Below are 27,528 nucleotides of genomic sequence, written 5' to 3'. Positions count from 1 at the left end.
ACACTGTGAAATTCTTTACTCCCCTCCCTCCTTGATATATAACAGGTAATGCTGTAAGAATGTGAGGACTCAAACAGGCCACTATATCAGAAATATTCACTCTAGGACCCGTATCTATATCCAAGAATGTGATTTGATTCCATTTCCTTCAGAATGGTGTTGCATATAGACTGAAACTTCCTACTTAGTGCTCTATCTGAATAAACATTATATTGGAATTATTTAGTAGTAATTAATTAAGCCTTATTATGAAAGCAAGTATTCAAATCAGAAGAGAACATCATACCAAAACTAGCAATAGGTTTTTTTTAAACACATAAATTTCTAAAGACTAGTGACTGAGTTCCAATTTTTACATGACCCTACTAAACAGAAGATGGTGATTTCTCTATAATCAAAGCTACAATGAATGTTTAAAGAAAATGACAACCGTATAATTAAATTTCAAAATTAGATTCCAGGAACTTGCCAAACATTTATTAAATTTTCTCACAAGGAAAATCAAACTTTGTCAAAGTCAAGATTTTGAAAAATGCGTGAACATGTAAGCTAAACCACCTCCTTTAACTTCGCCCTGGCTGACCAGCTGTGTCTGCTTTGCTCATTCTCAACAGTCTGCCATATATTCACATTTGTGCCAACAACAGTCTGTTAGATTATGGATGCTTATCCTGGCACAAGGCAGACAAATTCCCATCTTATTAAAAGAAGAATACTCCAAAGTTCTGGGTTAATAGGCTGTAACAATATTTCAAATATTGGACATTCTACATTAGCAGAATTAGGAAAATGATCAAGTAAAAAAGTAAATGTTCCATGAAAAATTTTTTAATTGAGAATAAGGCAAACATAAAGGGGGAAGTAAAGAACTTCCAAAGTTCATCTTTTCTCATTTCTTGAGCTATCTATGGCAGGAGTACCTAATCGATGAAGGCTTTCAATTGTCCCTATGTCTAAAGAATGCTTTAAGTAGCCTAAGAACAGGGGCAGGAGAATGACAGGGAAGAGAGCTCTGGCTGTCCAAGGTGGAGAGAGGAGTGCAGGGCCTACTCCTGGGATATTGTCTATAGTCATCTTTTCAAAGTTCAGCGAGTCTCATGAACAGGGGCCACCAGCCAATTCCAGATCTATGAATTGTCAATACCACACCCAATAGCTAAGTAAATCCTAAACTCTAGAATTAAATTGCCAAATGCTTTCCCCAGTGGCACCTCAAATTTCTATAGAACTGAACTAATCGCCTTTACTAAACCCACTGCTAACAACACCCTACCCAAAAAGTTGCTCCTCCCTTCCTGTATTTCCCAACTTGGAAGAAATGCACCATATTCAATTCATTTCCCAAGAGTCATCCTGCTTTTAAAATCCTTCACTAACTCCTTGCTGCCTACAGGAGAAAATCCAAATTATGTATCATAGCATCAAGACCCTCTGTGGTAAGCTCTCCACTTCTTGTTATGTCTCTTTTTCTCACTGCAAGGTAATATACATGTTTTAGCCATTCTAAAATATCCACAGGTCCCTTAGGCCTAGAAAGCTATAGCTACTCTTGTCCATCTGGAAAACTCCGATTCACTTTTCAATACTCAGGTCAATGATCACTTTCTCAGTCAAAATTTTCTGACTCTTCATCAAGAAGAGTGAGTAATTGTTCCTCTATCTTCCTCTTACAGGAGCCTGTGCACTTAATATTCCTGTTATATTAATAGTATCTGATATATTGGTTTTTGCTTGTTTGCTTCTGTCTCCCTCAAATGACGGATCTCCATGAAGGCTAAGTTTTTACCTTATCCATTGCTTAAATCCTTAACATGCCACAAAATGCCTAGCAACTAGCAGAATTCTCAATAGACAATTTGTTGAATAGATTAACTTATCATTAATAAATTGGATTTTGGTTTACCTCTGGTCAGTCCATTTATATCTCCAAGAATTTTTAAAAGTCCAAGAAAGGTAAGAATGGGACTCCTAATCTTCCCCTCCTGCTTCTGAATTCTGTGTGGTCCATTAGAACTCCCATTTGCCTCAAAGTCAACTTAAGACTTAACAATAAACAATGCTACACATCATTCTCATTCCTTAACTTATACAGTCTGAAGGTAACCTTTTCTTACACATGCTTATAGCAGCTTTACTATCGTCAGTTTTACTATTGTCAGCACTGTCAACCACAAGATGCTTAAGGAATTAAACACACCACACACAATAAAACAAAACTTCCATAGAAGTGATTTCAACTATTTTGTTAAAAACCAAATCTCTAGTTTCTAAACTGGCAAGTTCAAGTTGCTATGCCTCAAGGAATTTTGGGAAATATTTAATATAAGATTCAGGACCTAATAGTAAGAATTCTACCATGGAGTTCTGATCTTCACTGAAAAGGATCCTAATCCAACATCAATGCTCAACACAAGAAGTACTTCAGAAAGTCCCTAGATTCTCAGATGCACTGGCAAACACCAGACACTGAAGAAACAGAAGAAAAAGGAGGTTTTATTCCCTTCAGTCATCCATTTGAAGTAACAAAATGTAATCACTGCATGTTTGCTGTTCTATAACATCACAGAACAAATGTTAGAAATGTTATACAAACATCAAAACCGGTACATAACAAAATATTCAAGATGAAACCTTTATGCAGGACATAAAGGTACTAACAAAAAAAATTGAGCAAGATAAGTCCACGGACCGTTAAAAAACTGATTTAAGATGTTTGTAAATATGAACCAAATAAATACTATTACATCAGAACCACAGCTATTTATGGACATGATTTTTAAAACCTTATTTAAGCATTATACAGTTGTCTGTCATTTTATAAAGAAGAGAAAAATTAAGGAGAAAGGAAATGGTAAAACGCAATAGGAAGAAGACAGATACTAAAGAATGGTTCATGGTATGAGTTAGGTTATCAGAGATTTTCTACACAGGAATTTGAAATGCAAGGAGCACATTTGGTGTGTGCTTGTAGAGAATGTCCACTCAGGGCATTCTGCTACCTCTGCCAGCAGACGAGTGGCTCCTGAGAACACATACCAAATTAATTCCCCAGCTGCTGACACGCACGTAAGCAGCTGCTGCTGCTACTGCATAACACTTATGGTAGTCTGTCAGCACCTCTAATCTCTGCCATAGCAGACGAGCCACTCAATTTAGGCCTCTGCTGCACTTTCAAGGAAAGAATCTCTGAATTAAAACCTGGGTGGCACTAGACTACAAGCTATGAGTCTCAGAACTGCTGGCTACATGTTGCTGGGTCTATCAGCTGCTGAGCCATTCTCACACACACACAAAATGAGTTTAACAAAATACACCTGGTACAGAAATGTCCTGAAATCATGATAACATTCAATGGAAAACAGAGTTCAACTTACAGAAATCCATTTTATAGATGTTTTAAGAACAGAGAATTTTATAAAGTAATGCAGATCTGTATAAACACACTGGAAAGGGAGCCTACAGGAAATGGGAATCAAAATTTTTGAAAAGAGAATGTATCAGGAACTTAAATAATGTCATATATTTTTACATGACATTGTTTTTGCAGCCATGAAACACTAAGAAGGTTTTTAAAAGTATTAAAAAGCTATTTAGATACAGTATCTCAAATTAAAAGATTCCTAATAATATACTTTTTTCAGATTTCTATACTAGTTACTTTCATAAGTGGCTGAAAGTCCTGTTTTCTTCTTCATTAAGCAGAAGCACAGCTACACAGTGTTGTATCATGGCTCTATAGTCTTAGTTACAAGGAGAAGCAAATATATTAAATAAATATGCCAAACTAATTTATAAAGAACACTCAAAACAACATTTCTGGGCCTTATCTGTAAAAATTCACATGTGCCCTAGCCAGGTGGCTCAGTTTCTTGGAGTGTCCTATGCACCAAAGGGTAACGGGTTTGATTCCCGGTCGGGGCGAATATGGAAGGCAATCAATGGTTATTTCTCTCTCACATCAATTTTTCTCTCTCTCTCCCTCCCTCTAAAAATCAATTTAAAAAATGCACATGTATTTTTCTTATATTAGAATAAAGCATGTTTATCAATTATTTATTATTAACTAAAATTATTGTTAATATCACTAATAGTTTTTTAAAAGTACCTTGATCTTTGTGTTTCTATAATTTTCCCCAGTCCATTTATTGATCTGAAATAAATTTAAAAATGAGGAAGTAAAAAAAAAAAAAAAAAAAGTTAAGTTTTTTAAAAAGCACACAGAGCACATTATTTCTAAATATGAAGTAAGCACATACAAATATATCTGGAACTAGAAAAGAAAACATAAAAATAGGAAAACAAAACTTGCATATTTTATAATTTAATTACTCTTTTCCTTCTAATCATAAGTCAGGTATATCGTACTGAGGCATTAAAACATGATATGCAAAAATTTACTGCACAACTCACAGACTAGGATAGGGGCTACTTTGTGATTTATAAAAACACCTTCACTTTAGAAAATATGATTCATAAAATAGCTAGTGATTCTAATGCTCTTAAAATGAGTAAATAAGTAAAAAATTTTATTGATACCCAATATTCCCCAAGCATTGTTGGTGAAAATAACTATACACACGCTAGAAATCACCTGGCTCTGAGTGGCTGTGACTCCAGCCTGTCCTCAGTACTCACAGTAACACTAAGTCACACATCCAGGTTCTTTTAGAGAGTAACTTCTTCAATTCCCTGAGTAGAATCTCTCCCACTCTGCCAGCCCTCCCCATTCTGATACTAAGATAATAAAATAAGGCTCTCGTTATAAGGCACCAAAAATACTTGGTAAATTCTTTTCAACATACTGTACACCTGATGTCGTTATCGTTTTATCAATTCCATTGCCTTTAGTGTTGCTTGCTGATGATATCTGCTTTTTGTTCAAGCTTGTTCTCATGGGTAAGGCTTCCTGCATACAATGATTCTGAGGCAAGTCTCTCCACTATTACAAAATTCTTAATCTTCTCTTTTGAATGTACTCTATAACATGATGGCTATTTCCTCTCAAATATGTTTACCTTCCAACTCCCTCAATCTAATTCCAAGTCAGTTGCAAGTCTGATGTACAATGGAGGGTAAAAAGCCAAAAGGGTCTTTAATTTATCAATGTGCTTTGTCCAAATTCTTTTCTGATATAACTGTACAGTACAGGCTGGCAACAAGTTAGCTAATAGTCAGTCTGGTTGCTACTGGAGATCCAGTTCAGTGAACATGGAAGTAGAAAAGCCCAGTAGTAATAATCTCAGATCCAAAAATGTTTGCTGCATAGATTGTGTTCTTCTTTCTAGCAATCACAATGATGCATAGGATTTTGAAAAGAGAAACAAAATTTAGGAAACTAGTGTCAAAAGGGGTAAAAGAAGTAATCTTTATTCACTGGTTCATCTTTCTAGACTTCTCAAAATTGTCAACAATCTTTCTATTTCTTTCATTTTTTTATTCAATGTAACTTGAAATTACTACAGAAACTAAGAAAAAAAAATCTACAATCTAATAATGGTAAGAGCTAATAGCTCATTTACTACGTGCTGGGCACGCAGTTTACCAACATTATTGCAGGTAATAGTCAAACCAAACTTATAAAGTAGGTATCAATCCTGTTTTACAGATGAGACTTAAAAACAGTGAGAAACAGACCAAAGATTGGAACCCAAGCAGACTCCAAAGTCCATGACCTTAAATACTATGCAATACTATCTGCCCTCCACATGGAGACATTATTACAGTTTTTTATAGTAAAGTCCAAGAGGATATTACTATTAAAATAAGACCAAATATGGAGACCAAATATGGAGACCAAATATGGAGAAAAACATAAATTTTTTTTCTTCTGTAATAGGCAATCTCCGAATGAGTCTCAACTTCATTGATTCAATTTATAACATATACTATATGAACTGGCATTGACAGATTCAAAATCTGATGTCAGCAGACTGTGCCCATTAAAGATAACTAATAATAAAAGCTATTCAATGTCCCTTTATAGGTGGCATTTATTAGTTTAGGTCTTATAAAGTAATTCAAAGTCCCTAAACTCTAACCTCACTTGAAAAGTCCAAATAACTGTTGGATCATTTAACACATACTTGAGTATCATTAATATTATCCTATATTGATTAGCCTTGGCCATGGACACTGCAGACATTAAAACAAGCTGGAAAAAGGTATGGTTAGCTGACAAAGTCAATGAGGGTTTGGGTGAGTGAGACCACATGGGTCAGGGAAGACGTCATAGAGAAGAAAGGGAGAAAAGGTGGAGCAGGGCTGGCTCTAGAGAATGGATAAAATTGCTGGGGTGGGGAGGGGGAGAAGAACAGCAGAAAAGATAAAGGAATGGAAGGACTGGCAGAGCGAGAGTGAGAACACAAAATGAATAATAAAAGGATTTTAGGAGATACATCCATGAAAAAGTAAGTAAATAATCATCCTGGGTACAATTAGAGAACTTGCTGTAAGGAAGAAGTTAAAGAGAAGACAGGTAAAGGACGATGAAGTCAGAGGACCCTGAATATCAGTCCATGAACCCTGAACTATATTCTGTAAGCAATGGGGAATAACCTCATATACTACTATTTACATAACAGTCAATTAGGCAACAACAATATATGTCATTTTCTAATGGTACATGGTAAAAATACTTTGTATAATCCACTCTGAATTTGTAGGTACTTAACACTTATAATTTTGTACCTAATAGTTGTCCTTAGTTTGTTTAAATCCTCTTCTGGAACCAAGTCAGTTTTATTGATGATGATGATATCTGCCAAAGCAACTTGCCTAAATTAGCAAACAAGAACAGATGTTAAAAGAGAAATGTTAAGAAATTAAAATAGAAATGTCTCCTTCAGATCAATTATCAGTTAAAAACTACATAGTACTCTACATAGTAATCCAACTTACTTCTAACCTACCTATTCTTCAAATGGTAAGAGTAAATTATATTCATCACTATGCAAATTTAGATTTCACATTGTTCATGAGAAATTTACTAAGTGCTTTCACTTGCCACTCTAGAACTACAAAAACAAGCCTCAAAAAGTTTACAATCAAGGATTTTTACAATTAGGATGATTATCAACTCATGATTTTCTTTGTAAAGAAATGCATAAAATTCAGATATCCAACATGGTAAAAATAAGGATAGTCTACTTACTAAAATATTCCATGCAATAGTTACCATAATTTTCAAAGAAATATAGTGAATAGGTTTATTTAACATTAAAACTACATTAAACAGTATTTTTAAAAACTACACTTCAGAAGATTTATCAGGATCTCTAACAAATAACTACCTCACTATGAATATATATTTTCTCTGTAAAACAGATATACAGAAGTTCAGGTTAAAGAATCCAGTTGACAGAAGGCTGAGTAAGAAAATAGCTTACTATAAAGAGAAGTTATATATTCTATTAACAGGAATAGTAAAGCCAAGGAGTCTTTAAATTTTCCCCAATTCTCCAAAAAATTTTAATCACTAGACTGTTCCTAATCCTAGTTTTATGCTACCTGAAGATATAACTGATAAATAACAACCAAATTCTCAAAAATAAATAAATTAAAAGAGCAGGTTTCAATAGTATGCATATCACAATCCCATTATTTTGTTTAAGTAAGTTTTACATGAATAAAGACTAAATGTGCACATCTTAAAATATAAACAGTTACAATCTTTAAACTAGAGGTCTTTTATGTTTAATTTTATTTTGGCTTTTATAACATTTTGCTGTTTTCTATTGGCTTATTTATATTTTTTATAATAAACATTTTATTAAGGAAAAAGTTACAAAAACATTTAAGTTCAGTCTAATTTGAATCATAGCTATATACCAAATACAGTGTTTAGGCAGGATTACAAAACAACAGAGTACCACGCTCCAAAACTATAGGGAATTAATCACTTGCAGTCTTCATTATTTATGTCTGGATCATATATAGCAAATCTCATGGGAGCTCCCCCTTAAACCAGCAGCATATTTAGTAACTGTCATTTATACAAAAACCCTTTTCCCATTAGCAAGAATATGCTTAGGGTAGGGAAACTAATTTATTAAAATATTTATAAGTCTAAAGACAAACCAATCTGGAGCATAAAGGTATTTAAATAAAAAATGTTCTAAATGCCAAATTAAACCTATATCCATATTGGTTCCTCTGTTGTTCTGAATAAGAGCGAACATTTGAATCAAACAAATTACTGGTAAAGAAGGCAGTAAGTAAGCCAACTTTTTAATAATCATCTCAATCCCAAAGAAACAGTGAGAACAAAAAAATATTTTTAAAAGAAAGTAATTTTAAATGTCAACACTTCCTAAGCTCCTCACAAAGAACTCCTGTGCCCAGCACTCACTTTATGCTATAATAAAAAATAGTTTTAAATAAAATTTAGTTATCAGACCATTAAAAATAGTTACCAATAGTTCAACTACAAGAAAAAGATAATAAATTCCTTGACTTGTTTTTATATTTCTGTCTGTTTTTTGTTTTCATATTAATAATTTTCTCTTTCCAATTAGCCAGTAATCAATATATACTTTAAATATGAATACCTAGAAGCTTCATTGATAAGGCCATCAGGTTTTTCTTCTGTTAAATGCTAAACGAAAACAAAGTTTGAAGAAAGTTACTGTGGGATGACAAAATCTAATGTCAACACAAAGGATTTTACTTCAGAGACTCCCTTCCTGCCTCTGATAAAGACTTCAACAAGCTCTATTACTGAATACACAAATTAGTTCTTCTCCATTTGCAATTTTTTCCCTACTGTGACCCTATAGGGTGTGTTTTGTTTTGTTGTTTTTTTTTGGGGGGGGGGGGCGGCTGGTGCTTAAATTGTGTCTTCTGACATCTTTTTCTTAAAAGAAAAACCCTCCATATTTAAATAAAGTCATAACAACATAGAACATTAGAGTTCAGGTTTTAGGCATTTTCCTTTTTATAAAATTGTTCTTGTTCTAAATATTTATTACTTATTAAAAAGATGGCAACTGAAATTGTACTTTCTTAAAATCTAATATACTTCCCTCAATTTCTACCCACTCAAGAGGACATAATAATAGGATTTGTTATAGCCTAATATACTTCCCTTAAAAAACTACACTTCAGAAGATTTATCAGGATCTTTAGTAAATATCTTCTTCATCACTATGAATATATATGTTCTCTGTAAAACAGATATACATAAATTCAAGTTAAAGAACCCAGTTGACAGAATGCTAATAATAAAATAGACCCACTCCCCACCCCAGAATGGTACATTATATTAACTCGTACTGGGCCCTTCATATACCCTAGAAACAAATATGCTGAGAGAAGGGCACAGCCCTAATTCTAGCACAAAAGCAGTTTATCATTTAGAAATACTTGAGTGATCTGGCCTCTCCATGCAACTGTTTATTTTGCTGACCTCTCCAGAGTCAAGCTGGCTCCAAAAAAAATATTTTGACATTGACTTAGAGGCCCACGAGGTAGTTCTCATCTCTCTGGAGGCAATTATTATTTTTCCATAATCCTATTTATATCCCTAATGTTATCAATGCCATAAGGTTCCCCTGAAAAATATTTCACCTTCATTATTTTAACTCTTAAAAGCTGCCTACTGAAGTTAGAGGCAATCAGATTAATACTCTTCATATTTGAATCAAACTTCGCAATTATTAAATCCTTTTACACATATTATTTCATTTAGCCTTCATAACAATTATAGAAAAAGGCTATTCTCCTCATTTTATAAAAGAAGAAACTAATTCTAAGACTGACCATTACAGGATACCCCACTATAGGGCTATTTTTCAAAACTGAAAATGTGCTCAATAGAAATAAAATGAACATAATTTTAAAATCTCTTTGAAAGCTTTGTCTTATAAAATCAGTCTTGCATACAGTGTTACACAAATGTTAATAACCACATAACAGTACATACATAAAGATTACCTAAAAATTACATTCAAAATTATTTTACCATGCTTGCTTCGGGACCATATACTGAAAAAATTATTTCACCAAACCAGTTTCACAATTCAAAGGGAGGTAAATCATTACGGTACTTGGATAGTTTGAAACCTAAGAGCAAATTGGTAATAATTTTATTTAATAGTATTGGTTAAGTCTCTAGAGGAAAAACATTTTTCTCCTATAAGCTTGCCAAATTCTATTTTGGGGGAAACAAGGCTAAACTAAAATTACAGTAATGATGCACTTATTTCCACTTTAGGTGGTACAATCCTATAAATTTAACTGCAGACACACTCAAATTATGGAAGTCACAGAACTTGGAGAATATTGTAGCAAAAAATCGTTCCTTGCCAGAAGACCAAGTTTATTACTTTTGCTAATTATTCTTGGCCTGAAGCTCTAACAAATCCTATTACTGTGTCCTCTAGAGAATAAGGCTGTTACCATCCTCGAAAGAGTACCTCACACCCAGGCTCAACAAATATTTGTTAAATGAATTTTAATTAACACCCCTTATTTGTTCACATAGATACATGAATGTTGTTATTTGAAAATTTTTGTATAACACTAAGCAACAAATCCCTTTCTATTCAGCAGTAAAACTATTTAGTAAAGACGTATTTTTAGCAAGTAATCTGTTCCTGAATGATCCTGTAATACTTAAGTTCTTTTAAAATATTTTTCAAAATATGGTATTGTTGACCTTTTGGAAGCTTTGTTTACATATGAGTTTGGGGTTATTGGCTGTGAGCAGGTGCAGTATAAAAAAGCTATGGCAAGAAAATTAGAAACTAGTTTTGAGTTTTCATACCTAAATGGAACCAATAAAATTGTAGTTTCACAAAGTAATTCATGTTTTTAATGCATTTACTCCTCAAAAAGATTAGATATCTTCATTCAAAGCTAAATGGGATGGATAATATTTTACTACCTCCAGGCAGTCGAGAAGTATCACATATAAAAACACATTAAAACTCTCCAAAATAAAAACCTGTCAACACATACAACTCTATTAAGAATATGACATGTAATAATCACATATATCTATAGCCGAAGAGATAAATGCTCTGTCCTAGGCACGTATGACGGCTATACAAACATAAAAAAATAATAAATGCAAACTAACATTTTCTCTGGATATCAGCCCAACATTTCCCTTATGCAACCTCCTATCTCCCCCAAGACAAACTCTACAAAAAGACTAAAACCAATGTCTGCTATTCAAAAGGACATTCTCCAATAATACCTTATACACCATTAAGTCAGATGACTTCTATTTATAAGGTCAAAAAATGAAAATTTTGTCATTTTACTCTACCTGTACAGGCAAGGAAGGAAAAGTTTTTGCAAATTTTTTTTCAAAATATTTATAAATATATATACACCTCCCCAACGGAGCCCTCATCTCTGCTTAAAGACTATGGCTTTTGCTTATATATCAAAAAAGACAAAAATAACTTTGGCATTAATTAATCCAACATATCCAAAAGATTAAGGCTCAACCCTCTAACTTAATATACCATGAGAAAGAAACCCTTTTAAATAACACCACGGTAGACACAACTTCAATAAGGGCTATAGGGTATCTTTTTCTTCAGAAATAGAAACAAGCTGCATCAAAAAAAAAAAAAGAAGGAAAGAAAAAAACACTGTTGTTGACCAAAGTGGAAATAAATCTAGTGTCAAAGATGTCAGATGACATTTTTTTAAAAAGCAGCAGTAGATATTTCTTTTCAATGGATGGGTTATAAATTTAACACTATTTTAGCTTTTTTAAAAAGATTATTGCATAATGTCAGTCTATTTATTTTTCTGGTTTTACCAAGCCAAACTGTTTTCTGACTGAATTGTTTCAACAGCTTGTGCGATAGGACAAAAGAACCAAAAAGAAACCTCTCCCTTGACCTTTTCTCTGTAACTTCATTCATTGATTTTATTGCATTAAATGCTGTCACATTTGTAGAACTGAAAAGAACAATGTCAGTGGTCTGGGTGTCAAGTCCTGAGAATAGAGAGCTGTCATTTGAAGTTGTCCAATTCTTTGCCCATGATTAAAAAATGAATATTTCAGATCAATGGGTGACAATCCCATTAGAGTGATAGCCCATGATATCAATTACCATTTCAGTTTCAATTTGGCTGGCTGGCCACAAGGTACCATTTCTCAGCTTTACTTTTGATGGGCTGGCTCTGTGAAGCATGACACCCTTAAATTGCTGCCCATTATCCAAGTGTCATTACTTGTACTGCCTCAGAATTCTCTGAATCACAAGCAGCTACTGAGGTCAAGCTTTGCAACCCGAGGAATTGGACAAGTTGGCAAATTCTTTATATAAAGGAAAAGTTATTTATCTAGCATCTGACTTCGAAAATCTCAAGTTTCCATTATCCTGACAGTATGTCAGTTTTATGTAGGTATATTGATTTAATAATTTAAAAGGTTTTATCAAGGTGGCAGGGGGTTAAACGTTTACTGTGTTTGCATTATTTAGAATGCTGTTTTGATTCTTTGGCCTCTATCACACTGATAATAGATTGTACTTAACTCCTCTCCATACCCAAATATACATATAAAATTATTCCTATAATCATAAATACATAAAGAGTCTGACTTTAGGTATGGCACTTTAAGTCTATATATTTAAAAAAATCCTAACTGCTATCTATCCCATACATATCCCAAATTTGGTAATAAATTTATATAGGAGATGAATTCAAACATGCCGGTAATAATCATTCAGAATGAAAACTTAGACTTTTTTTTTGCTTCCTTCATCAACATTTTGCTAGAAATGTTATGGTATCAGTACAGTTGGATTTTTCCTGAGTAAAATTGTAATATTTGGAATCTCACTTTGAGTCTTAAGACTATTTTTAATAAATTTAGACTTAAAAATCTAAAAGGGAATTATCTCCCAAACTTCTCAAATTAGGGTGCTCTATCCCCCAAGGAACTGAAGGTCCAGAAAAAGGATATTGGTAACCATCTGACAAGCCTGCCATAGATTTCTAGAGCATCATTTTAATAAAGGTTTAGAAGAAAAACAAATTATTTCAAATTAATGTTTAGATATATTGTAGGATAGAATACAAAATGAACACAAATTTTTAAATGTTAAATTTAAACTTCTAAAAAATTATTACTTTGGGCACTCTCCATATCCCCAGATTGGAACTGTGAGAGGGAGGACAATTTCATTCTCTTCTTTTAGCAGTATTTCACTTGGTAAGTTGAGAAACATGATTTTACTTTATGTAACAACATACTTTTAAAAATTAAGTGCATCTTATAAATTGAAGCCCATTTAAAGTGCATCTGAGAACCTTGGTAGTTCCAAAAACATTTAGAGCAGGATGCCTTTTAATGAAAAGTTGCTCCTCACTAAACCTATGTATAAATTTTGATTTCTTCAAAATAAGGTAAAGCAGTATTTTTTTAAAGTTCAATTATCTCCAGCTTGTGTCCGATAGCAGTTTAACAAGAAAAATAAGCTCTCATATGCTTTATCAAGCTCAGTTTCCTCTATCAATCAGAAAAACTCATCAACATTGGGGTTGAATCCTGCTGAGGAGTTATACACACCCAAACTTTATCATGTAATATCCTTATTACAAAATATTATACTTCCAACTTTTATCACATCAAGCCAGAGTAATAGAAATTATTTAATTCAAAAGCACAAAATAATAATTTAAAAACACACAAATTTCATCTAATGTTCAGGATACTTTTTTAAAAAAGATTTTGTTAAGAAAAATTTTAAACACACACAAATGTAGAGAAAATAATATAATCAATCCCCATATACCCAGCTCTTAACAAATTAGCAACTCACAGCAATCTTTCAACTTACTTTTAATCCATATTTTGAATCCACAACAGTTATAATACCTACAAAGAAATAGATCTTTTAATCACCTTTATACTTGAGAATAAAAATTAAAACTAACCTATTTCAGCTCACAAATGTTACTCAATAAAATACTGCTTTTTTCCCTCTTGCCAAGGCTATAATTTAATTCAATTCCATTAATAAGTAAATGCATTTTCAAATATGTACTGAGTCTCCAGCACTATTTTGAGGTACTAGAGAGGATATAAAATAAATAAAATTTTAAAATTAAATAAACAAGCTTTTTAGCTTATAATCCAAAATACTGAGACAAATTTAAGTTTCATAATATAAAGTGAAATGTGATAAGTTACACAAGACGTGTTATTTCCAGTTTGTTTTCACATAATCAAAATCAAGACTCTTAACATTTATCAGAGCCAAATAACAGGGCCCAGGTGCAATGATTCTTAAATTATTTCACCTCTTAGTCTATGAAAGATCTAGTTTTAAAAAAGGTGAAGAGCTGTAGGGAAAGGGGTAAGACACAACAGAGGTGGGCAGATGACACATAATAGGACATAAATCAAACAACAGAAGTTATAGGAATCTACCTTTAAAATGAAAAGGAAAACTTTAGTGGAAGCACTAAATTGGGAGTTGAGATTAAGATCTGACATCCAATTCTACCATTGTCTGGGGCTTTAGAATCTGTATGAACAAAGACTTACTTCATCATCAAACTAAACAAGTTTAAAAAGAGTAACAATGTAAGAAATTAAAATTATAACAAGAATGAACAAAAATCATCTTAACCATACAATAACATTTTACTTGAAAACAAAACAAAAATTATTTAACTTACCATCAAGATAAATATCAACCCCTAATTCATCGTCAATCCAAAACATAGAAGCTACAGCACCTGAAAATATATATAGTTTCTTCAAACTGAGAAACACAATTCTATCCATAATGTTTTAATTTGCCCCAAAAGAATTAGCAGGCAATACATATGCAAATTAAATATGGGTTTCCAATCTTCTTATGGGAATTACAGTGATAGAACCTTTTACTATTTATACCCATTTCTTCCCCTTTCTCTTTATCTTAAAAAACAACAGACCAACTTTTATCAAATAACAAACCCAACACCAAGTTTCTACCAATGTCATAATAATTTACCAACAGATATTAATTTGGCAATATGGCTGTGTGCACAGAGAACTTATTTTTATTTTCTCTCCTGAATATAATAACCATATAGTTCAAAAATAATAAATTCTCTCTCTAAAGGAAAGCAAATAATTAAAAAAAAAGATAATTCCAAAATCACTTGTCCAAAAAATAAAAAAATGTACCTGTAAATTTTAAAGAAGAAAAAGGACAACAAAAAAAACTTACACTATTTATCTGATAGAAAATTTGGGTCTAGGGAAAAATAATTTCTAAGTAAGAAATTAAAACTTGTTTTTGACAGAAACTGGTTCAATACCAAGCCACACACCCTGATTAGTTTGCCACAACACTAGAAAAAGAAAACTGACAGCAAAGAAAGTATTTGATCTTTGAAAGCATCACAGTCCAGTTAGTGACAGGACTGTCTAAAACAATGAGTGTTGGGGAAAAACAAGGATAACTGAACTCATTCCAATGTCTAAAACTGTCCACCTACCCTGACAAGACATGGTCCCCCAAGCATCACTCTGTGTCAACAATGAAATACCTGTCAGCTGTTTACAGTGATTACTCATGCAAGATATAGCAAGGGCCCCAAGATCTAATGGTTTCCTGATACCTATTGATTTTTTCCCAAAAACTTAATAGTTTTCCAATTTGACTGAAATAGGATTTGTGAGTAACAGGGGCTGAATCAATGTCTGTCCCTTTCACGGAAATTACTTTACCATGACAATTATTTAGCTTAGAACTGGAAAGTGTCAGTCGCCTAAACGGGAAACAACTGAGTTGCCAATAAGAATTTTCTTCACTTAACTTGGTTAACAACATGAGTTTAATTAATGAGGGAGAAAAAAGTAAATCTATTGTGAGTATCACTACTCCAAACAATAAATCATAAAATATATTAATTTTTTTCACTCACTATAATTCCTAACATTGAACATAAATAATTTTATTTTTTAAAAAATTCATGATTTCTATTCAGATAGCTTGTAATTCTTCTACAGTTAATATCTGCCTAGTGTTAAGTTGAACTCTAAGAGTGTATTAGAGCTTTTAATCTAAATCTGATGTATTCTTTGGTATAATACCAGGCTACACAAGAAAGAACTATTTCAAATTTAGATGCAGGTGTTTAGAAGGAGAAGCAGAGAGAGGGGAATGAAGTTAATCAGTAGTTCTCAAACTAGGGTATTTTTCTCCCCCAGGGAATATTTGGCAATGTCGAGATATTTTTAGTTGTCTCAACTGGGAAGCTGCTACTGGCAGTTAGTGGGTAGAAGCCAGGGACGCTGTTAAACATCCTACAATGCACCCTACAACAAAGAATTATCCAGCCCAAAATGTCATTTGTGCAAAGGTTAGGAAATTCCAAGTTAGATTATAGAATCTTCCTTTTCAAAATCTAATAAAACAAAAAAGAAAATTTTAAAAGCCAAATGTTATCAGCAGCAACCAAATACATAGTCTCCTGCCTTAAATTTTGAAGAGTGGTAGTTAAAATAAGAAACATAGAGTTCTATGTGACTTATGATAGGTCTTAATTCTACTCCCATATCCAGTAAGAGGTTATAGGGAAATAGTTTACAAAGTTCTAACGCTTATCAGAAATAGCTTTCAAAATGACAAGAAGTAGAACTGAGGGAGGAATAAGCAATATGGGAAAAGTCAACAAAAAAATTCAAGGGTAAAAGTTTCCTATCATCTCCAAATTTATGGGGAGGGGTCACTTTCTAGGGCTCAGAGAAAAATGAATCAAGAGGTCTGAAGCTCAAGGATGTCTCTGCACAAGGTATGGGATGTATATTCATGAGCAGTTAGAGCAAACCCAGGTGTGGTGAGCACTTGGATAAATGCTGATGGATGGAGACTTGACTGGGGAATACAGTATACAGATGGTATGTTGTAGAATTGTGCACCTGCAACCTGTATAATTGTTAACTAGTGTCACCCCAATAAATTCAATTAAAAAAGTGAGTAGCCCAGCTGGCATGGCTCAACAGTTGAGCATCGACCTAGGATCCAGGAGCTCTCAGTTCGATTCCTGATCAGGGCACATGCCCGAGTTGCAGGCTCCATCTCCAGCAGGGGACGTTCAGGAGGCAGCCAATCAATGACTCATCATTGATGTTTCTATCTCTCTAACTCTCCCTTCCTCTCTCTGAAATCAATAAAAATATATATATTTTAAAATTATGTTTTAAAAAAAGTGAGTGGATAAACAAATTGTGGCATATTATTCATTCATATACTGGAATTCAGCAATGCAAGGAATAAAAAAAAAAGCACTTGGTATCTTAAGAGATCTGAGCCTAAAAGTCACATTGTCTATTGGGTACTCTCAATCACCCCTTTTCTTTTGCTTCTCCCTCTCTGCTCCCAGCAATACCCAGTTTTTAAACTGGAGCTCATGAGAAAAACAAGTGTAGGTAAAATGGGTAGAGTATATTACTGAACTTGAAAAATGAAAATAAAAATAAAAATATCAGGCATTTTTGAATGAAAAATCAAGTCACTTTCAAATAGAAAAAAAAAAAAATCAGACTTTTCTACAGCAACATTCAAAGGTAAAAACTTCATGAATAAACATTATTCAAGCTACACCAGGAAAAAGGCCCAGTATGCTTGATTTAACTCTACATCTTATAGCAGCATTAAAAAAATATTTTTAAAATTAGTAGTAGAAAAATAAAATGCTAACAATAATTTAAAGGAATAAGTATTGCTGAAATTAAAGTCCAAAAGCCCTTAAATATCTATAAATGACCTTCTAAGAAAACTGGATTAGAAAGTAATCATAAATAAAATCTTGGCAGAGTATGACCAATCAAATACAAACTTAAAAGGCAAATGTCTCAATTTTTCCTAAATTTCCATAGTTAAAGAATTTTTTGTTCCCACCAAAAACCCTAAAGCAATGAAAAAAAACCTTCAAATTCTATTATCAGGTTAAAAATACTAAGTACTTTGATCATGATTCACCTTCTGAAGAACATGATAACCCAGTATTTTTTGTCTGTTAACCAAAGATATATTTTTAAATCTAGAGTAAAGCTTTAATACTCATTTTAGATATTTCTCTAGTACATTTATTTTTAAATGTTTAAGAACTATATTCTGGTTATTAATAATGTCGTTTCTTACCAGGATCTGCTAACCCTGTGGTCTCTAGAAGTATGTAATCAAATTTCCCCTTCTTCTGCATCAAATTCTCAATAGCTCTAAGGCCATTGTCCCTGGAGAATACCAAAACATAATAATTGGTATTGGCCTGGATATTTTAAAGCAATCATTACAAACATTTAAAAATATATTCTGCAACATGAGACAAAATATATATTTAGGCATGTGAAAATTTAACTCACTCCCAAACTTCTATCAAAATGTCCATCCAATATTTACCAATGAGGGGAAAAATAGATGCATATACAATGATAGATAAAAAGAAATCAGATACATGATAAGTCAATACTTTAATTTTACTAAAATTAAAAGCAGAAGGAATTTTAATATACTTGACTATAAAGTAAGTCAGAATCTATTATTTTTCTATCTTTTGAAAAAAAAATTAACGTACAAAATAATGATAAAATTTATGAGTTACAGTAGTTTAATATAACAGCTAAAGGGACGCTACTATTAAATACCTTTTAATTCTGTTTTAAATTGGTGTACCAGGTTTTAATGTCCCTTTTTTCTTATAATATCAAAAGTGCAAGAAGATAATTAATAGATTGCACTTTGGTTGTTTAAGGAAATCTGTATGACTTTAGCTTTGTTAATACATTTGACTCAAAGTCAACACCTAAGATAGTAAATGATGTAGAAAGAAACTGAATTCAATAGAATATACAAAATACACAGTACAAGTGTTAATTTTCCTAATTCATTCAACAAATATTTGAGTGACTGCTATGTTTCAGGTCCTTTTCTAAAATCTGTGGTATATTAGTGAATAAAACAGTCCTTGGAAAGGACTATAACTGGTGGAACATAATGTGAGAATTTTTGGCTTTTTTTATAGTCATTAATTTTTGTTTTTACAGGTTGAAGTCTTGGAAACAAGAACAATGACTTATTAAACAGAATCATTTTTTACAGATAAAATGAGATTTTCATGCACCACAGAGATTAAGTAAACCCTGATATCGAAAATAAAAATAAAAAACTCTATAAAAGGACCAAAGTATTAGAGCACATAGAAACAGAAATAAGATAGCAAGAAACACTTTAAGAAAATGCATCCTAGTAAGTCTATTTTCTATTTGAAAATACAATAAAGCAGACTGTAAATTCAGTAAAATTACACAAGAAAATCAAAGCTGGAAACATAATCAGCAGATATTTATAGTAAACCAACTAGCACACAGTAAACACATTCCTCACTTTACTGAACAGCAGAGGCAACCGTTTCTAAGTTCCAGCCATTCTTCATAGAGCTCTCCACCTTGGCTCACAGCTAAGGATTTCTCGACTGCACTTCCTGGAATAATTAAATCAGAAGTACTCTTTAGATTATATTCACTAGCAAACCAAAAAAAAAAAAAAAAGACAACAACAGAGCAGAATTCAAAACAGATAATGCATTTTATAACTTATTCTTCCATTCTATTCATGCAGCCTCACTACCTTAAACTATACTAACTCCAGGTTATCTAAGCTTTCATTTCTTACAGAGCATTTAAGCCCCTAAGGGGACAAATCCAAAATTAATGAATCATACCATACTTCCTCTTTAGGCCTCTCCCTTGCCCACTCCCATTTCCTAATAAGGTAGCTAGTTCAAAGACTCTTTCTTGTTTGTGGCCAACTTTCTAGATAGTATGTTTTATATGTTAGTTTTCATATGCACTTCAACCTTTTAAGGTCCTTATCTATGTTTTTCTTTTCATCCTTCCTCTAAATTGTTTTTGTTTCTATTAGACAGCCTACTCAGTATTCCAGGTATGCATAAAAACCTTAGTTCATTCGAGAAAGTTTGCTTAGCCAGGGTATCAATGTGCTCACTTAATTATTAAATTTTAGTCAAATACACATAAGTTCCCTAGCAATGCTTACTTGAGAAAAAGTGTTTAAGATTTTTATATGCGCGTTATTGTATAAGAATGATTTTAAATGTCTTATTTTCTTCCAATAAAGAAATATACCAAAGCCAGGAAACAGTTCTAAATGTCCAATAAAGCAAAACAGCCAAAAAAATTTTTTTCATTCATATATTTTTTTGTTTATATTTCAGTTAGGCAATGACAAAGAGCTTTGAAAGGGATTGCTACAGAATTCAGGGTATAGAGAAAGAATATCAGTAAAATGTGAAGGGAAGTATTATGAATGCTGTAAAGGACAAATTGTGAAAATGATCCAGAAAGAATAAAGTAATATGAAATAATACAGCCATCAGCTTACAAAGATCAGTTAATAAGAAGCTAGAATAAAAGCCTGTGATTTAAAAATCTTAGGATTTCAATTTTGTCTAACAGGACATTTCTCTTTAGTTTATTAAAACCAGGAACCATGTTTAACAGGCTTCCCATCCTGTTCATTAAAACTAGCTCCTTTATTAATTTACAATGGAAAAAATATAGTAGACCTTATGCAATATCCCACAGAAGTTACATTTTTCAGCTAAAAGTGAGCCTTTATTCAAATATACACTTAAGAAGAAAAACTTATAAAAGTAATCAAAGAACTGTGTCTTACACTGCCATATAGATTTTTTAAAACTACAGTTCAATATTAAAGACAAAAAAATTGGGATGTTTAATGCCATGTATTTTCACTGATAACTGATGTTTCTTGAGGATGGAGATCATGTGTTAACTTATTTTTAAAATCTTCAGTTTTAATTGCTTTGCAGATAAATATTCAACAAGGAAAACTTATAATAATTGAAGCACTTACAAATTTTTCAGAAGTTAATATTAAACAATGTAGTCAGTACAAAAGCACTTTTCTAGTTCCTGAACGAACTTTCTTTTATATCATATATCATATATTTTTACTTCTGGAGTTATTTATTTCATGTAAAATTTTAATTCCATTGATATGAATTTGAAAGTTATATAAAATAAAATTTTATAGAAACTATCCAATTTCAGTATTCAAAATCTGTCCAAATTAAACTTGACAGAAATTAATCTAATTCTTCCAAAACTATATCAATGTATTCACATTATAATGCCTTGCATTTTCATTTTTAAATATGGAATATCAAGTCACGAGTGGAATTAACTGTCCTATAAATTCTTGCAACATAGCATTTCTTGAACTTTACTTACCTTCCCCAAATTCATTTAAAATAACTGCTACTCTTTTACTGTGTTGCTCTGTCAAAATATAGTTCAGAAGTGTAGTCTTCCCAGCACCTATAAAATATATTTTTTTAAATAATAAAATTTAAAGAACAATTTTAAAGACACAAAAAAGATATAGAGTTCCAATGGTTTTAAAAATTTGCATGCTATTTTCAAATATTGTTTAACTAAGAAGATTATTTTAGAGGAAGATTAAAACCCTTTGAAAAGTATTAAAAATCTTTTGTTGACATCATTTTATAAATACTTATAAATACTCCTACAAGTTGGATCACACAGCTTTCTTCAACCTCATTATGAAAAAAATATGTCTTCTACATAACTTATAATACAATTAATATAAGGGCATCTAAATTTTCTATTAAATAAAAAAATATTGAAGTAATGGCTTCCAAGGAAAAAAGTACTCATGTAGTTTATAAAATATTTAAATCCTTTTGCATGATGACAATTAGCCAAGAATATATGATTTAATTCCCTAAAATTTACATACAAAGACCTTTTATCTCAACATCCATCATTAACCAGACACAAATTCAAACTGACTATATGTCTACTTTTAGTATGCTTAAAGCAACCTATAAAATTGATTTTCTATATATGTATCATACATACACACACACACAAAATAAAGAATTGATATAAGAAATAACAAGACAGAATATGCAGTCGTTAGAAAGAAAAACCCATAAAGCTACACTAACTTTATCCAGTAGGTGGCATATTAAACCTAGTATGTTCAGCTGAAGTAGAAGAAAATAATTTGTTTTGTGAGTGCCATAGACACCAAAGTTCATAGAGAGAAAAAACAAATCCCAAATGCACAGCAGTGTAGTTCAATTGTATAAATATTTCATTTATTTATCACTTTTCTGTTGGTGGATATTTGGGCTGTTTTGGTGTTTTGCTGTTACAAACACTTGTACACATCTTCTGAAGTGGATTTACAAGATTTCTAGAGTATAATTAGGAGGGATTTATTGAGTATTAGGATACTAATATCTTCAACATTTCTAGGTCATATTCTTTTAAAAACTGTTGAAGGGTAGAAGGCTTGTGTTTAGAGTGCTTTATGTAGGAAGCTCAACATCACTAAAGTGTAAAGTATAGAATGAAAGGGACAACAGACCTTAAGGAGGCAGGGCCATAAAGAAATCCTTAAAGCCAGTCCAAGTGTAAGACAGAGACCTTAAACATGAGTGCTGAAGTAGGTGCTGGCAGTAAAAATGTAAAGGAAGGGGAGAGCATAAGAGACCTAAGAAAATTAATAGGGCTTAATAATTAACCATATCACAAAGCAAAACACTTTAACATGTAGTTCATTCAAAAGTCTACTGTGGACCAGACTCTATGCTGGGTCTTGGTAAAAAGTACACAAGACAGAGACAAACCACCTTCATCATGCAGCTTAAAAGTATTAAGTGGGATATGGAGAGAAATTCAGATCAAAAAAGAGGCAATCATGTCACAGGATGATACATTTAGTAAGGGATGTATAAGATGTTATAGAGCACATAAGAGGGCATCTAGCCAAAGGAGGAAGAGTAAGAATAATATACAAGGACTAAAACTCTTGGCACCTTTTAGAAGTAGGTCAGTGTTGATGGGCCACAGTTTTGAAGGCTGGAGAAGTTGTTAAGAGCCAGACCATACAGGACCTTGTAATTCATGTTAAGGGATTTAAACTTTTACCCAAGTGGAAACCACGGAAGGGTGTGACATAATCAAACTGGCATTAAAAAAGATCATTAAGGCTAAAATACACAGAATATATTAAAGGGCATCATAACTCAAGACTAGTTAGGAAGATTTTAGAGTATTCCAGGTGGTTAGGATGACAGGAGCAGGAGGATTTGAGGGGATGATAACATGAAGTTTTGGACATGTTGAGTTTGAGATATCTGTGATATCAAAATAGGATCTGGGTGTGAAGTTCAAAGAATGGACGGGGGGGGGGGGGTGGATTTTAAAAGGAGAAACCAGAGAAGTAGGTGGAAATATCAGAAAAATGGAAGTGAAAGGAACAATGTTTCAAGAAAGAGAAAATGATCAAGAATAAAACAGTGAAACTATGCCCTAGATTCAGCAACAAGGTTGTTGGCATGAGCTTCATCCTAAGCTTCAGACCTTTATCTCCAATGCTCTACTACCCTACCAGTGAGCAAAATGAGGAAGGCCAGAGGAGCAAGTCTGAACTATACTGTTTTGGATAAGGAATTTGCTCAATTTCTCAGAAGAACAGTCTTTGAATAACAGTGGAAAATACCAAAAATAAATTCCATTATAAAATTAGTCCTGAGTAAAAACAGGAATAAACTCACAGTATGCAAAACAAAAAGGGAAACAACAGGGATTTAATTCTTATTTTTATGTAAAAGGTCCTCATGTGCACCAAGTTTGTACTTGTCTCTACCAGCATCTAGGAATGCTATTATTTACCCAAAGCGTTTCACTTTTTTTACATTTCTTAACTTTCCCCATACTTTTAATATGGTCAGATATTTATTCTAGCTCTTCTATTTAACTATAAGGCTTTAAAATAAAACTTCTCTAACTTTTCCAATAAAGTACCTCTATTGTAAGCGCATAAATTGTCCTTTAGGAAACTGTAGTGTGTTTACAAACCTATGAATTCAAATGTCTCTGTGCACTCCTGAATGACCTCAGTTTAAGAAACAGAGTTTTGCTTCCAGGCAAGATGGTGGGCTAGGTCAATGTGGTACTCTATCTTCCCACAACCACATCAAAATTACAACTAAACTACAAAACCACCATCATTCAGAACTGCCTGAAATCTGGCAGAATGGAAGTCCTACAACTAGGGATTTAAAGAAGCCACATCAAGACTGGTAGGAGGAGTGGAGACAGAGAACAAGTTGGTCCCATACTCACATGCGGCAGATAAAAATCAGCAGGGATAACTCAGCAACAGAGATCCCCCATGAGGAGCGAGAGCTCCCGTCCCCTCACCAGGCTCCCCAGTCCAGAGTTCCAGTGCCAGGAAGAGAAGTCTCCATAACTTTTGGCTGTAAAAACCAACAGGGATTGTGGCTCAGTGAGACAGAGGGCTGCTGGAGTTCCAGGCAAGGACTTACTGGGACTCACTCCTTCTGAGCTCCAGTGCAGGGGAAGCAGCTTGAAAGACAGCAGAGACATACGAGGAGAAACTGAATTGTCTGGCATCAGGGCAAAAGCTGGGGTGGGGGTGGGGGGCAGCATTTTCCCAGATGGAAGTGCTGGCAGAGGCCATTGTCCCTTTCCTGAGCCCTCCCCTCACAGCACCAGGAGGCAAGTGCCATATCCGGGTCTCCACCAACCTGGCTAACAACTGTCTGCCTGGCCCTGGTGATTTCCTGAGACCCTGCCCCACCCAACTTGTGGGTCCACTTAAGCTGTTTCCAGTGGCTTTTCCACACAAACGGCCTGTCTTGGCTCATGCTTCTGACTCTCCTAAAATCTCTCAAACAAGCAGCATCTGGCCTCAGTGTGCCTCATACCTCTCGATACGTGGCCCCAGGCCCAGGATTAGTGGCAGCCAGTTTTGATTTGCAGCTTGGCCTCTCCTAGGCACCTCGAAGCCCAGCACAAGTAGCAGCCATCTGCTGTGTAACTGATGTTGGGTGCCCCAGACAGGACACAGGAGGCGGCTGACCTTGGCCTGCGCTTCCCAGGAGGCCCCAGAGCCAGTGCACCTGGTGGACAGCTTCAGACCACTCCAGAGCACCACCCTATCACCTCCACAAGTAAAACACTCAAGGGTCACACAGCCACAACTGGAGTGCCCAGCTTGGGTGACTGGGGAGGCTGTGCCACTGGACCCTACAGGACACCTACTACATGAGGCAAGCCTGAGAGATGCACAGTTCTACCTAATACATAAAAATAAACATAGGGAGGCTGCTAAAAAGAGGAGTCAAAGAAAGATGACCCAAATGAAAGAACAGAACAAAACTCCAGAAAAAGAACTAAACAAAACAGAGGCAATCAATCTACTAGATGCAGAGTTCAAAACACTGGTTATAAAGATGCTCAATGAACTTAGTGAGAACTCCAACAGCATTAAAAAAGACATGGAAATCATAAAAAACAAAGGGCCAGAAATGAAGGCTACATTAACTAAATGAAGAATAATTTACAGGGAATCAACAGTAGAATGGATGAAGCCAAGATTAAAATCAGATATTTGGCCCGGCTGGGCATGGCTCAGCGGTTGAGCGTCGACCTAGGATCCAGGCAATCGGGGTTCGATTCCCGGTCAGGGCACATGCCCGGGTTGTGGGCTGCAGCCAATCAATGACTTTCATCATTGATGTTTCTATATCTCTCTCTCCATCTCCTTTCCTCTCTCTGAAATCAATAAAGATATATTAAAAAAAAAATTTTTTTAATCAGATATTTGGAATATAAGGTAGCAAAAAACACCTAATCGGAATAGTTAAGAGAAAAAAGAATCCCCCCCAAATGTGAATAGTGTAAGAAGCCTCTGGGACAACTTCAAACATACCAACATTCCCATCACAGGGGTGCCAGAAGAGAGCAAGCAAGAAACTGAAAACCTATTTGAAAAAATGACAGAAAACTTCCCTAACATAGTGAAGGAAATAAGACATAGAAGTTCAGGAAGCCTAGAGAGTCCCAAACAAGAGGAACCCAAAGTGGCCTACAAGACACATCACAATTAAAATGCAAAAGTTAAAGACAAAGAGAGAATCTTAAAAGCAGCACAAAAAAAGCAATTAAGTTACCTACAAAGGAGCTCCCATAAGACCGTAAGTCTGATTTCTCAATAGAAACTTTACAGGCTAGAAGGGATTGACAAGAAATATTTAAAGTGATGAAAAGCAAGGACCTATAACCAAGATTATTCTACCCAGCAAAGTTATCATTCAAAATTGAAGGTCAGATAAAGAGCTTCCCAGACAAGAAAAAGCAAAAGAAGTTCATCACCACCCAAACAGTATTACATGAAATGTTAAAGGATCTTTTTAAAGAAGACAAAAAAATATGAATAAAATGGCAATATATATCAACAACTGAATCTAAAAAATAAAACAAACAACAAAAACAGACTCATAGATACAGAGGGGGGTTGGGAGGAAGTGTGAAAAAGGTGAAGGGATTAAGAAATTCAAATTGGTTGTTACAGAACAGTCATGGGGATGTAAACTACAGCATAGGGTATATAGTCAATAATATTCTAATAGCTATGTATGATATCAGATGGGTACACGACTTATCAGAATGATCACTTAGTAAGTTACATAACATCTAATCACTGGAGTGCACACCTGAAACTAATATAATATTGTATGCCAACTGTAATTGAAAAATAAAACAATTAAAAAGAAAAAAATAGTCTTGAAGGGCAGAGATTTTATTCTTACTTTCTCCTACAGTGCTTTACAAAGAGACCTCAAAAAAAAAAAGTTTGAGATAGGTCCTATTTCCAGGCATGGCTGGAAGAGAATGGCTTGTGGGGAAGGGGAATTTACTGAGGAATGTCCCTCCTTGTGTCGGGCATTTTACAGACAGGGTACCCTTTAATGGCAATAGACTTATAAGGTAGATATTTCCGGCCCTATTTCGCAGCTGAGAAACTCAGGAGCCCAGTATTGCTTGCATTGTAAGTGAAGTAGATAAGCTTCAGAAAGGTAAGGTAATTTGTTAAAGGTCACAGGCATAGCTTAGGGGCGGGTCCGGGCTTCACACTGCAAAACTAGAACTAGTTTCAAAATGCGAGGTTCATTTTCAACCTCACTTAATAAATGTGAATGTAACGCAGAGGGGGTCTGGGCGTCATTCACCCCGGAGATGAGACGCAACTCATACGCGGAGCGAGAGGCCCAGCCGGTACCTCAGAGACATTTGCTGTTGGCCAGAGGCCCGGATGCCTAAGAAAAAGAGGCACCGTGAGCCCCCCCAAATGCCAGGATACTAGCGTTTACAACATTCTCTGACCGGGGTGGTTAGTTACCTAAATACCCGGTGATAATTGTGACTGGGATCTTAGCGCCGGGGCCAGACTGTTCCTCCTCCTCTCTCTGCTTCGTCTCAATGGGGACCAATTCAGGACAATCTTCCTCCGCCGGCTCCTCTTCCCTGTCCACAGCGCCAAAAGCCTGGGACATGTCCGCCGACGGCGCGCCCTACTCTCCCTCAGCGCAAGAGGTGGGAACGCCTCGCCGCACGGCGGCCGCGCACGCCTAGCGCGCCACGCCGGGCGCGGCTTGGCGTCATCACGCCGCGACGCG

The 27,528-nt window shown here is 34.2% G+C and overlaps 1 protein-coding gene across 1 annotated transcript in view; it reads right to left on the bottom strand.

Moving 5' to 3' along the window:
- Positions 1 to 27,405, bottom strand: part of ZNG1A (Zn regulated GTPase metalloprotein activator 1A) — a 35,116-nt gene extending 7,711 nt beyond the window's left edge. The window contains exons 1-9 of the mRNA XM_016214277.2: positions 27,252 to 27,405; positions 21,242 to 21,328; positions 19,353 to 19,449; positions 18,111 to 18,202; positions 14,650 to 14,709; positions 13,806 to 13,843; positions 8,547 to 8,593; positions 6,688 to 6,774; positions 4,106 to 4,150 (exon numbers count right to left, since the gene is read on the bottom strand). Of these exons, the coding sequence (XP_016069763.2) occupies positions 4,106 to 4,150; positions 6,688 to 6,774; positions 8,547 to 8,593; positions 13,806 to 13,843; positions 14,650 to 14,709; positions 18,111 to 18,202; positions 19,353 to 19,449; positions 21,242 to 21,328; positions 27,252 to 27,405 (707 nt within the window). The remainder of the gene's footprint in view (positions 1 to 4,105; positions 4,151 to 6,687; positions 6,775 to 8,546; positions 8,594 to 13,805; positions 13,844 to 14,649; positions 14,710 to 18,110; positions 18,203 to 19,352; positions 19,450 to 21,241; positions 21,329 to 27,251) is intronic.
- Positions 27,406 to 27,528: the final 123 nt, after the last annotated feature.

Source organism: Miniopterus natalensis, chromosome 12, assembly GCF_054644295.1.
Source record: "Miniopterus natalensis isolate mMinNat1 chromosome 12, mMinNat1.hap1, whole genome shotgun sequence".
Lineage (NCBI taxonomy): Eukaryota > Metazoa > Chordata > Mammalia > Chiroptera > Miniopteridae > Miniopterus > Miniopterus natalensis.
This window is presented reverse-complemented; position numbering and strand designations above follow the sequence as displayed.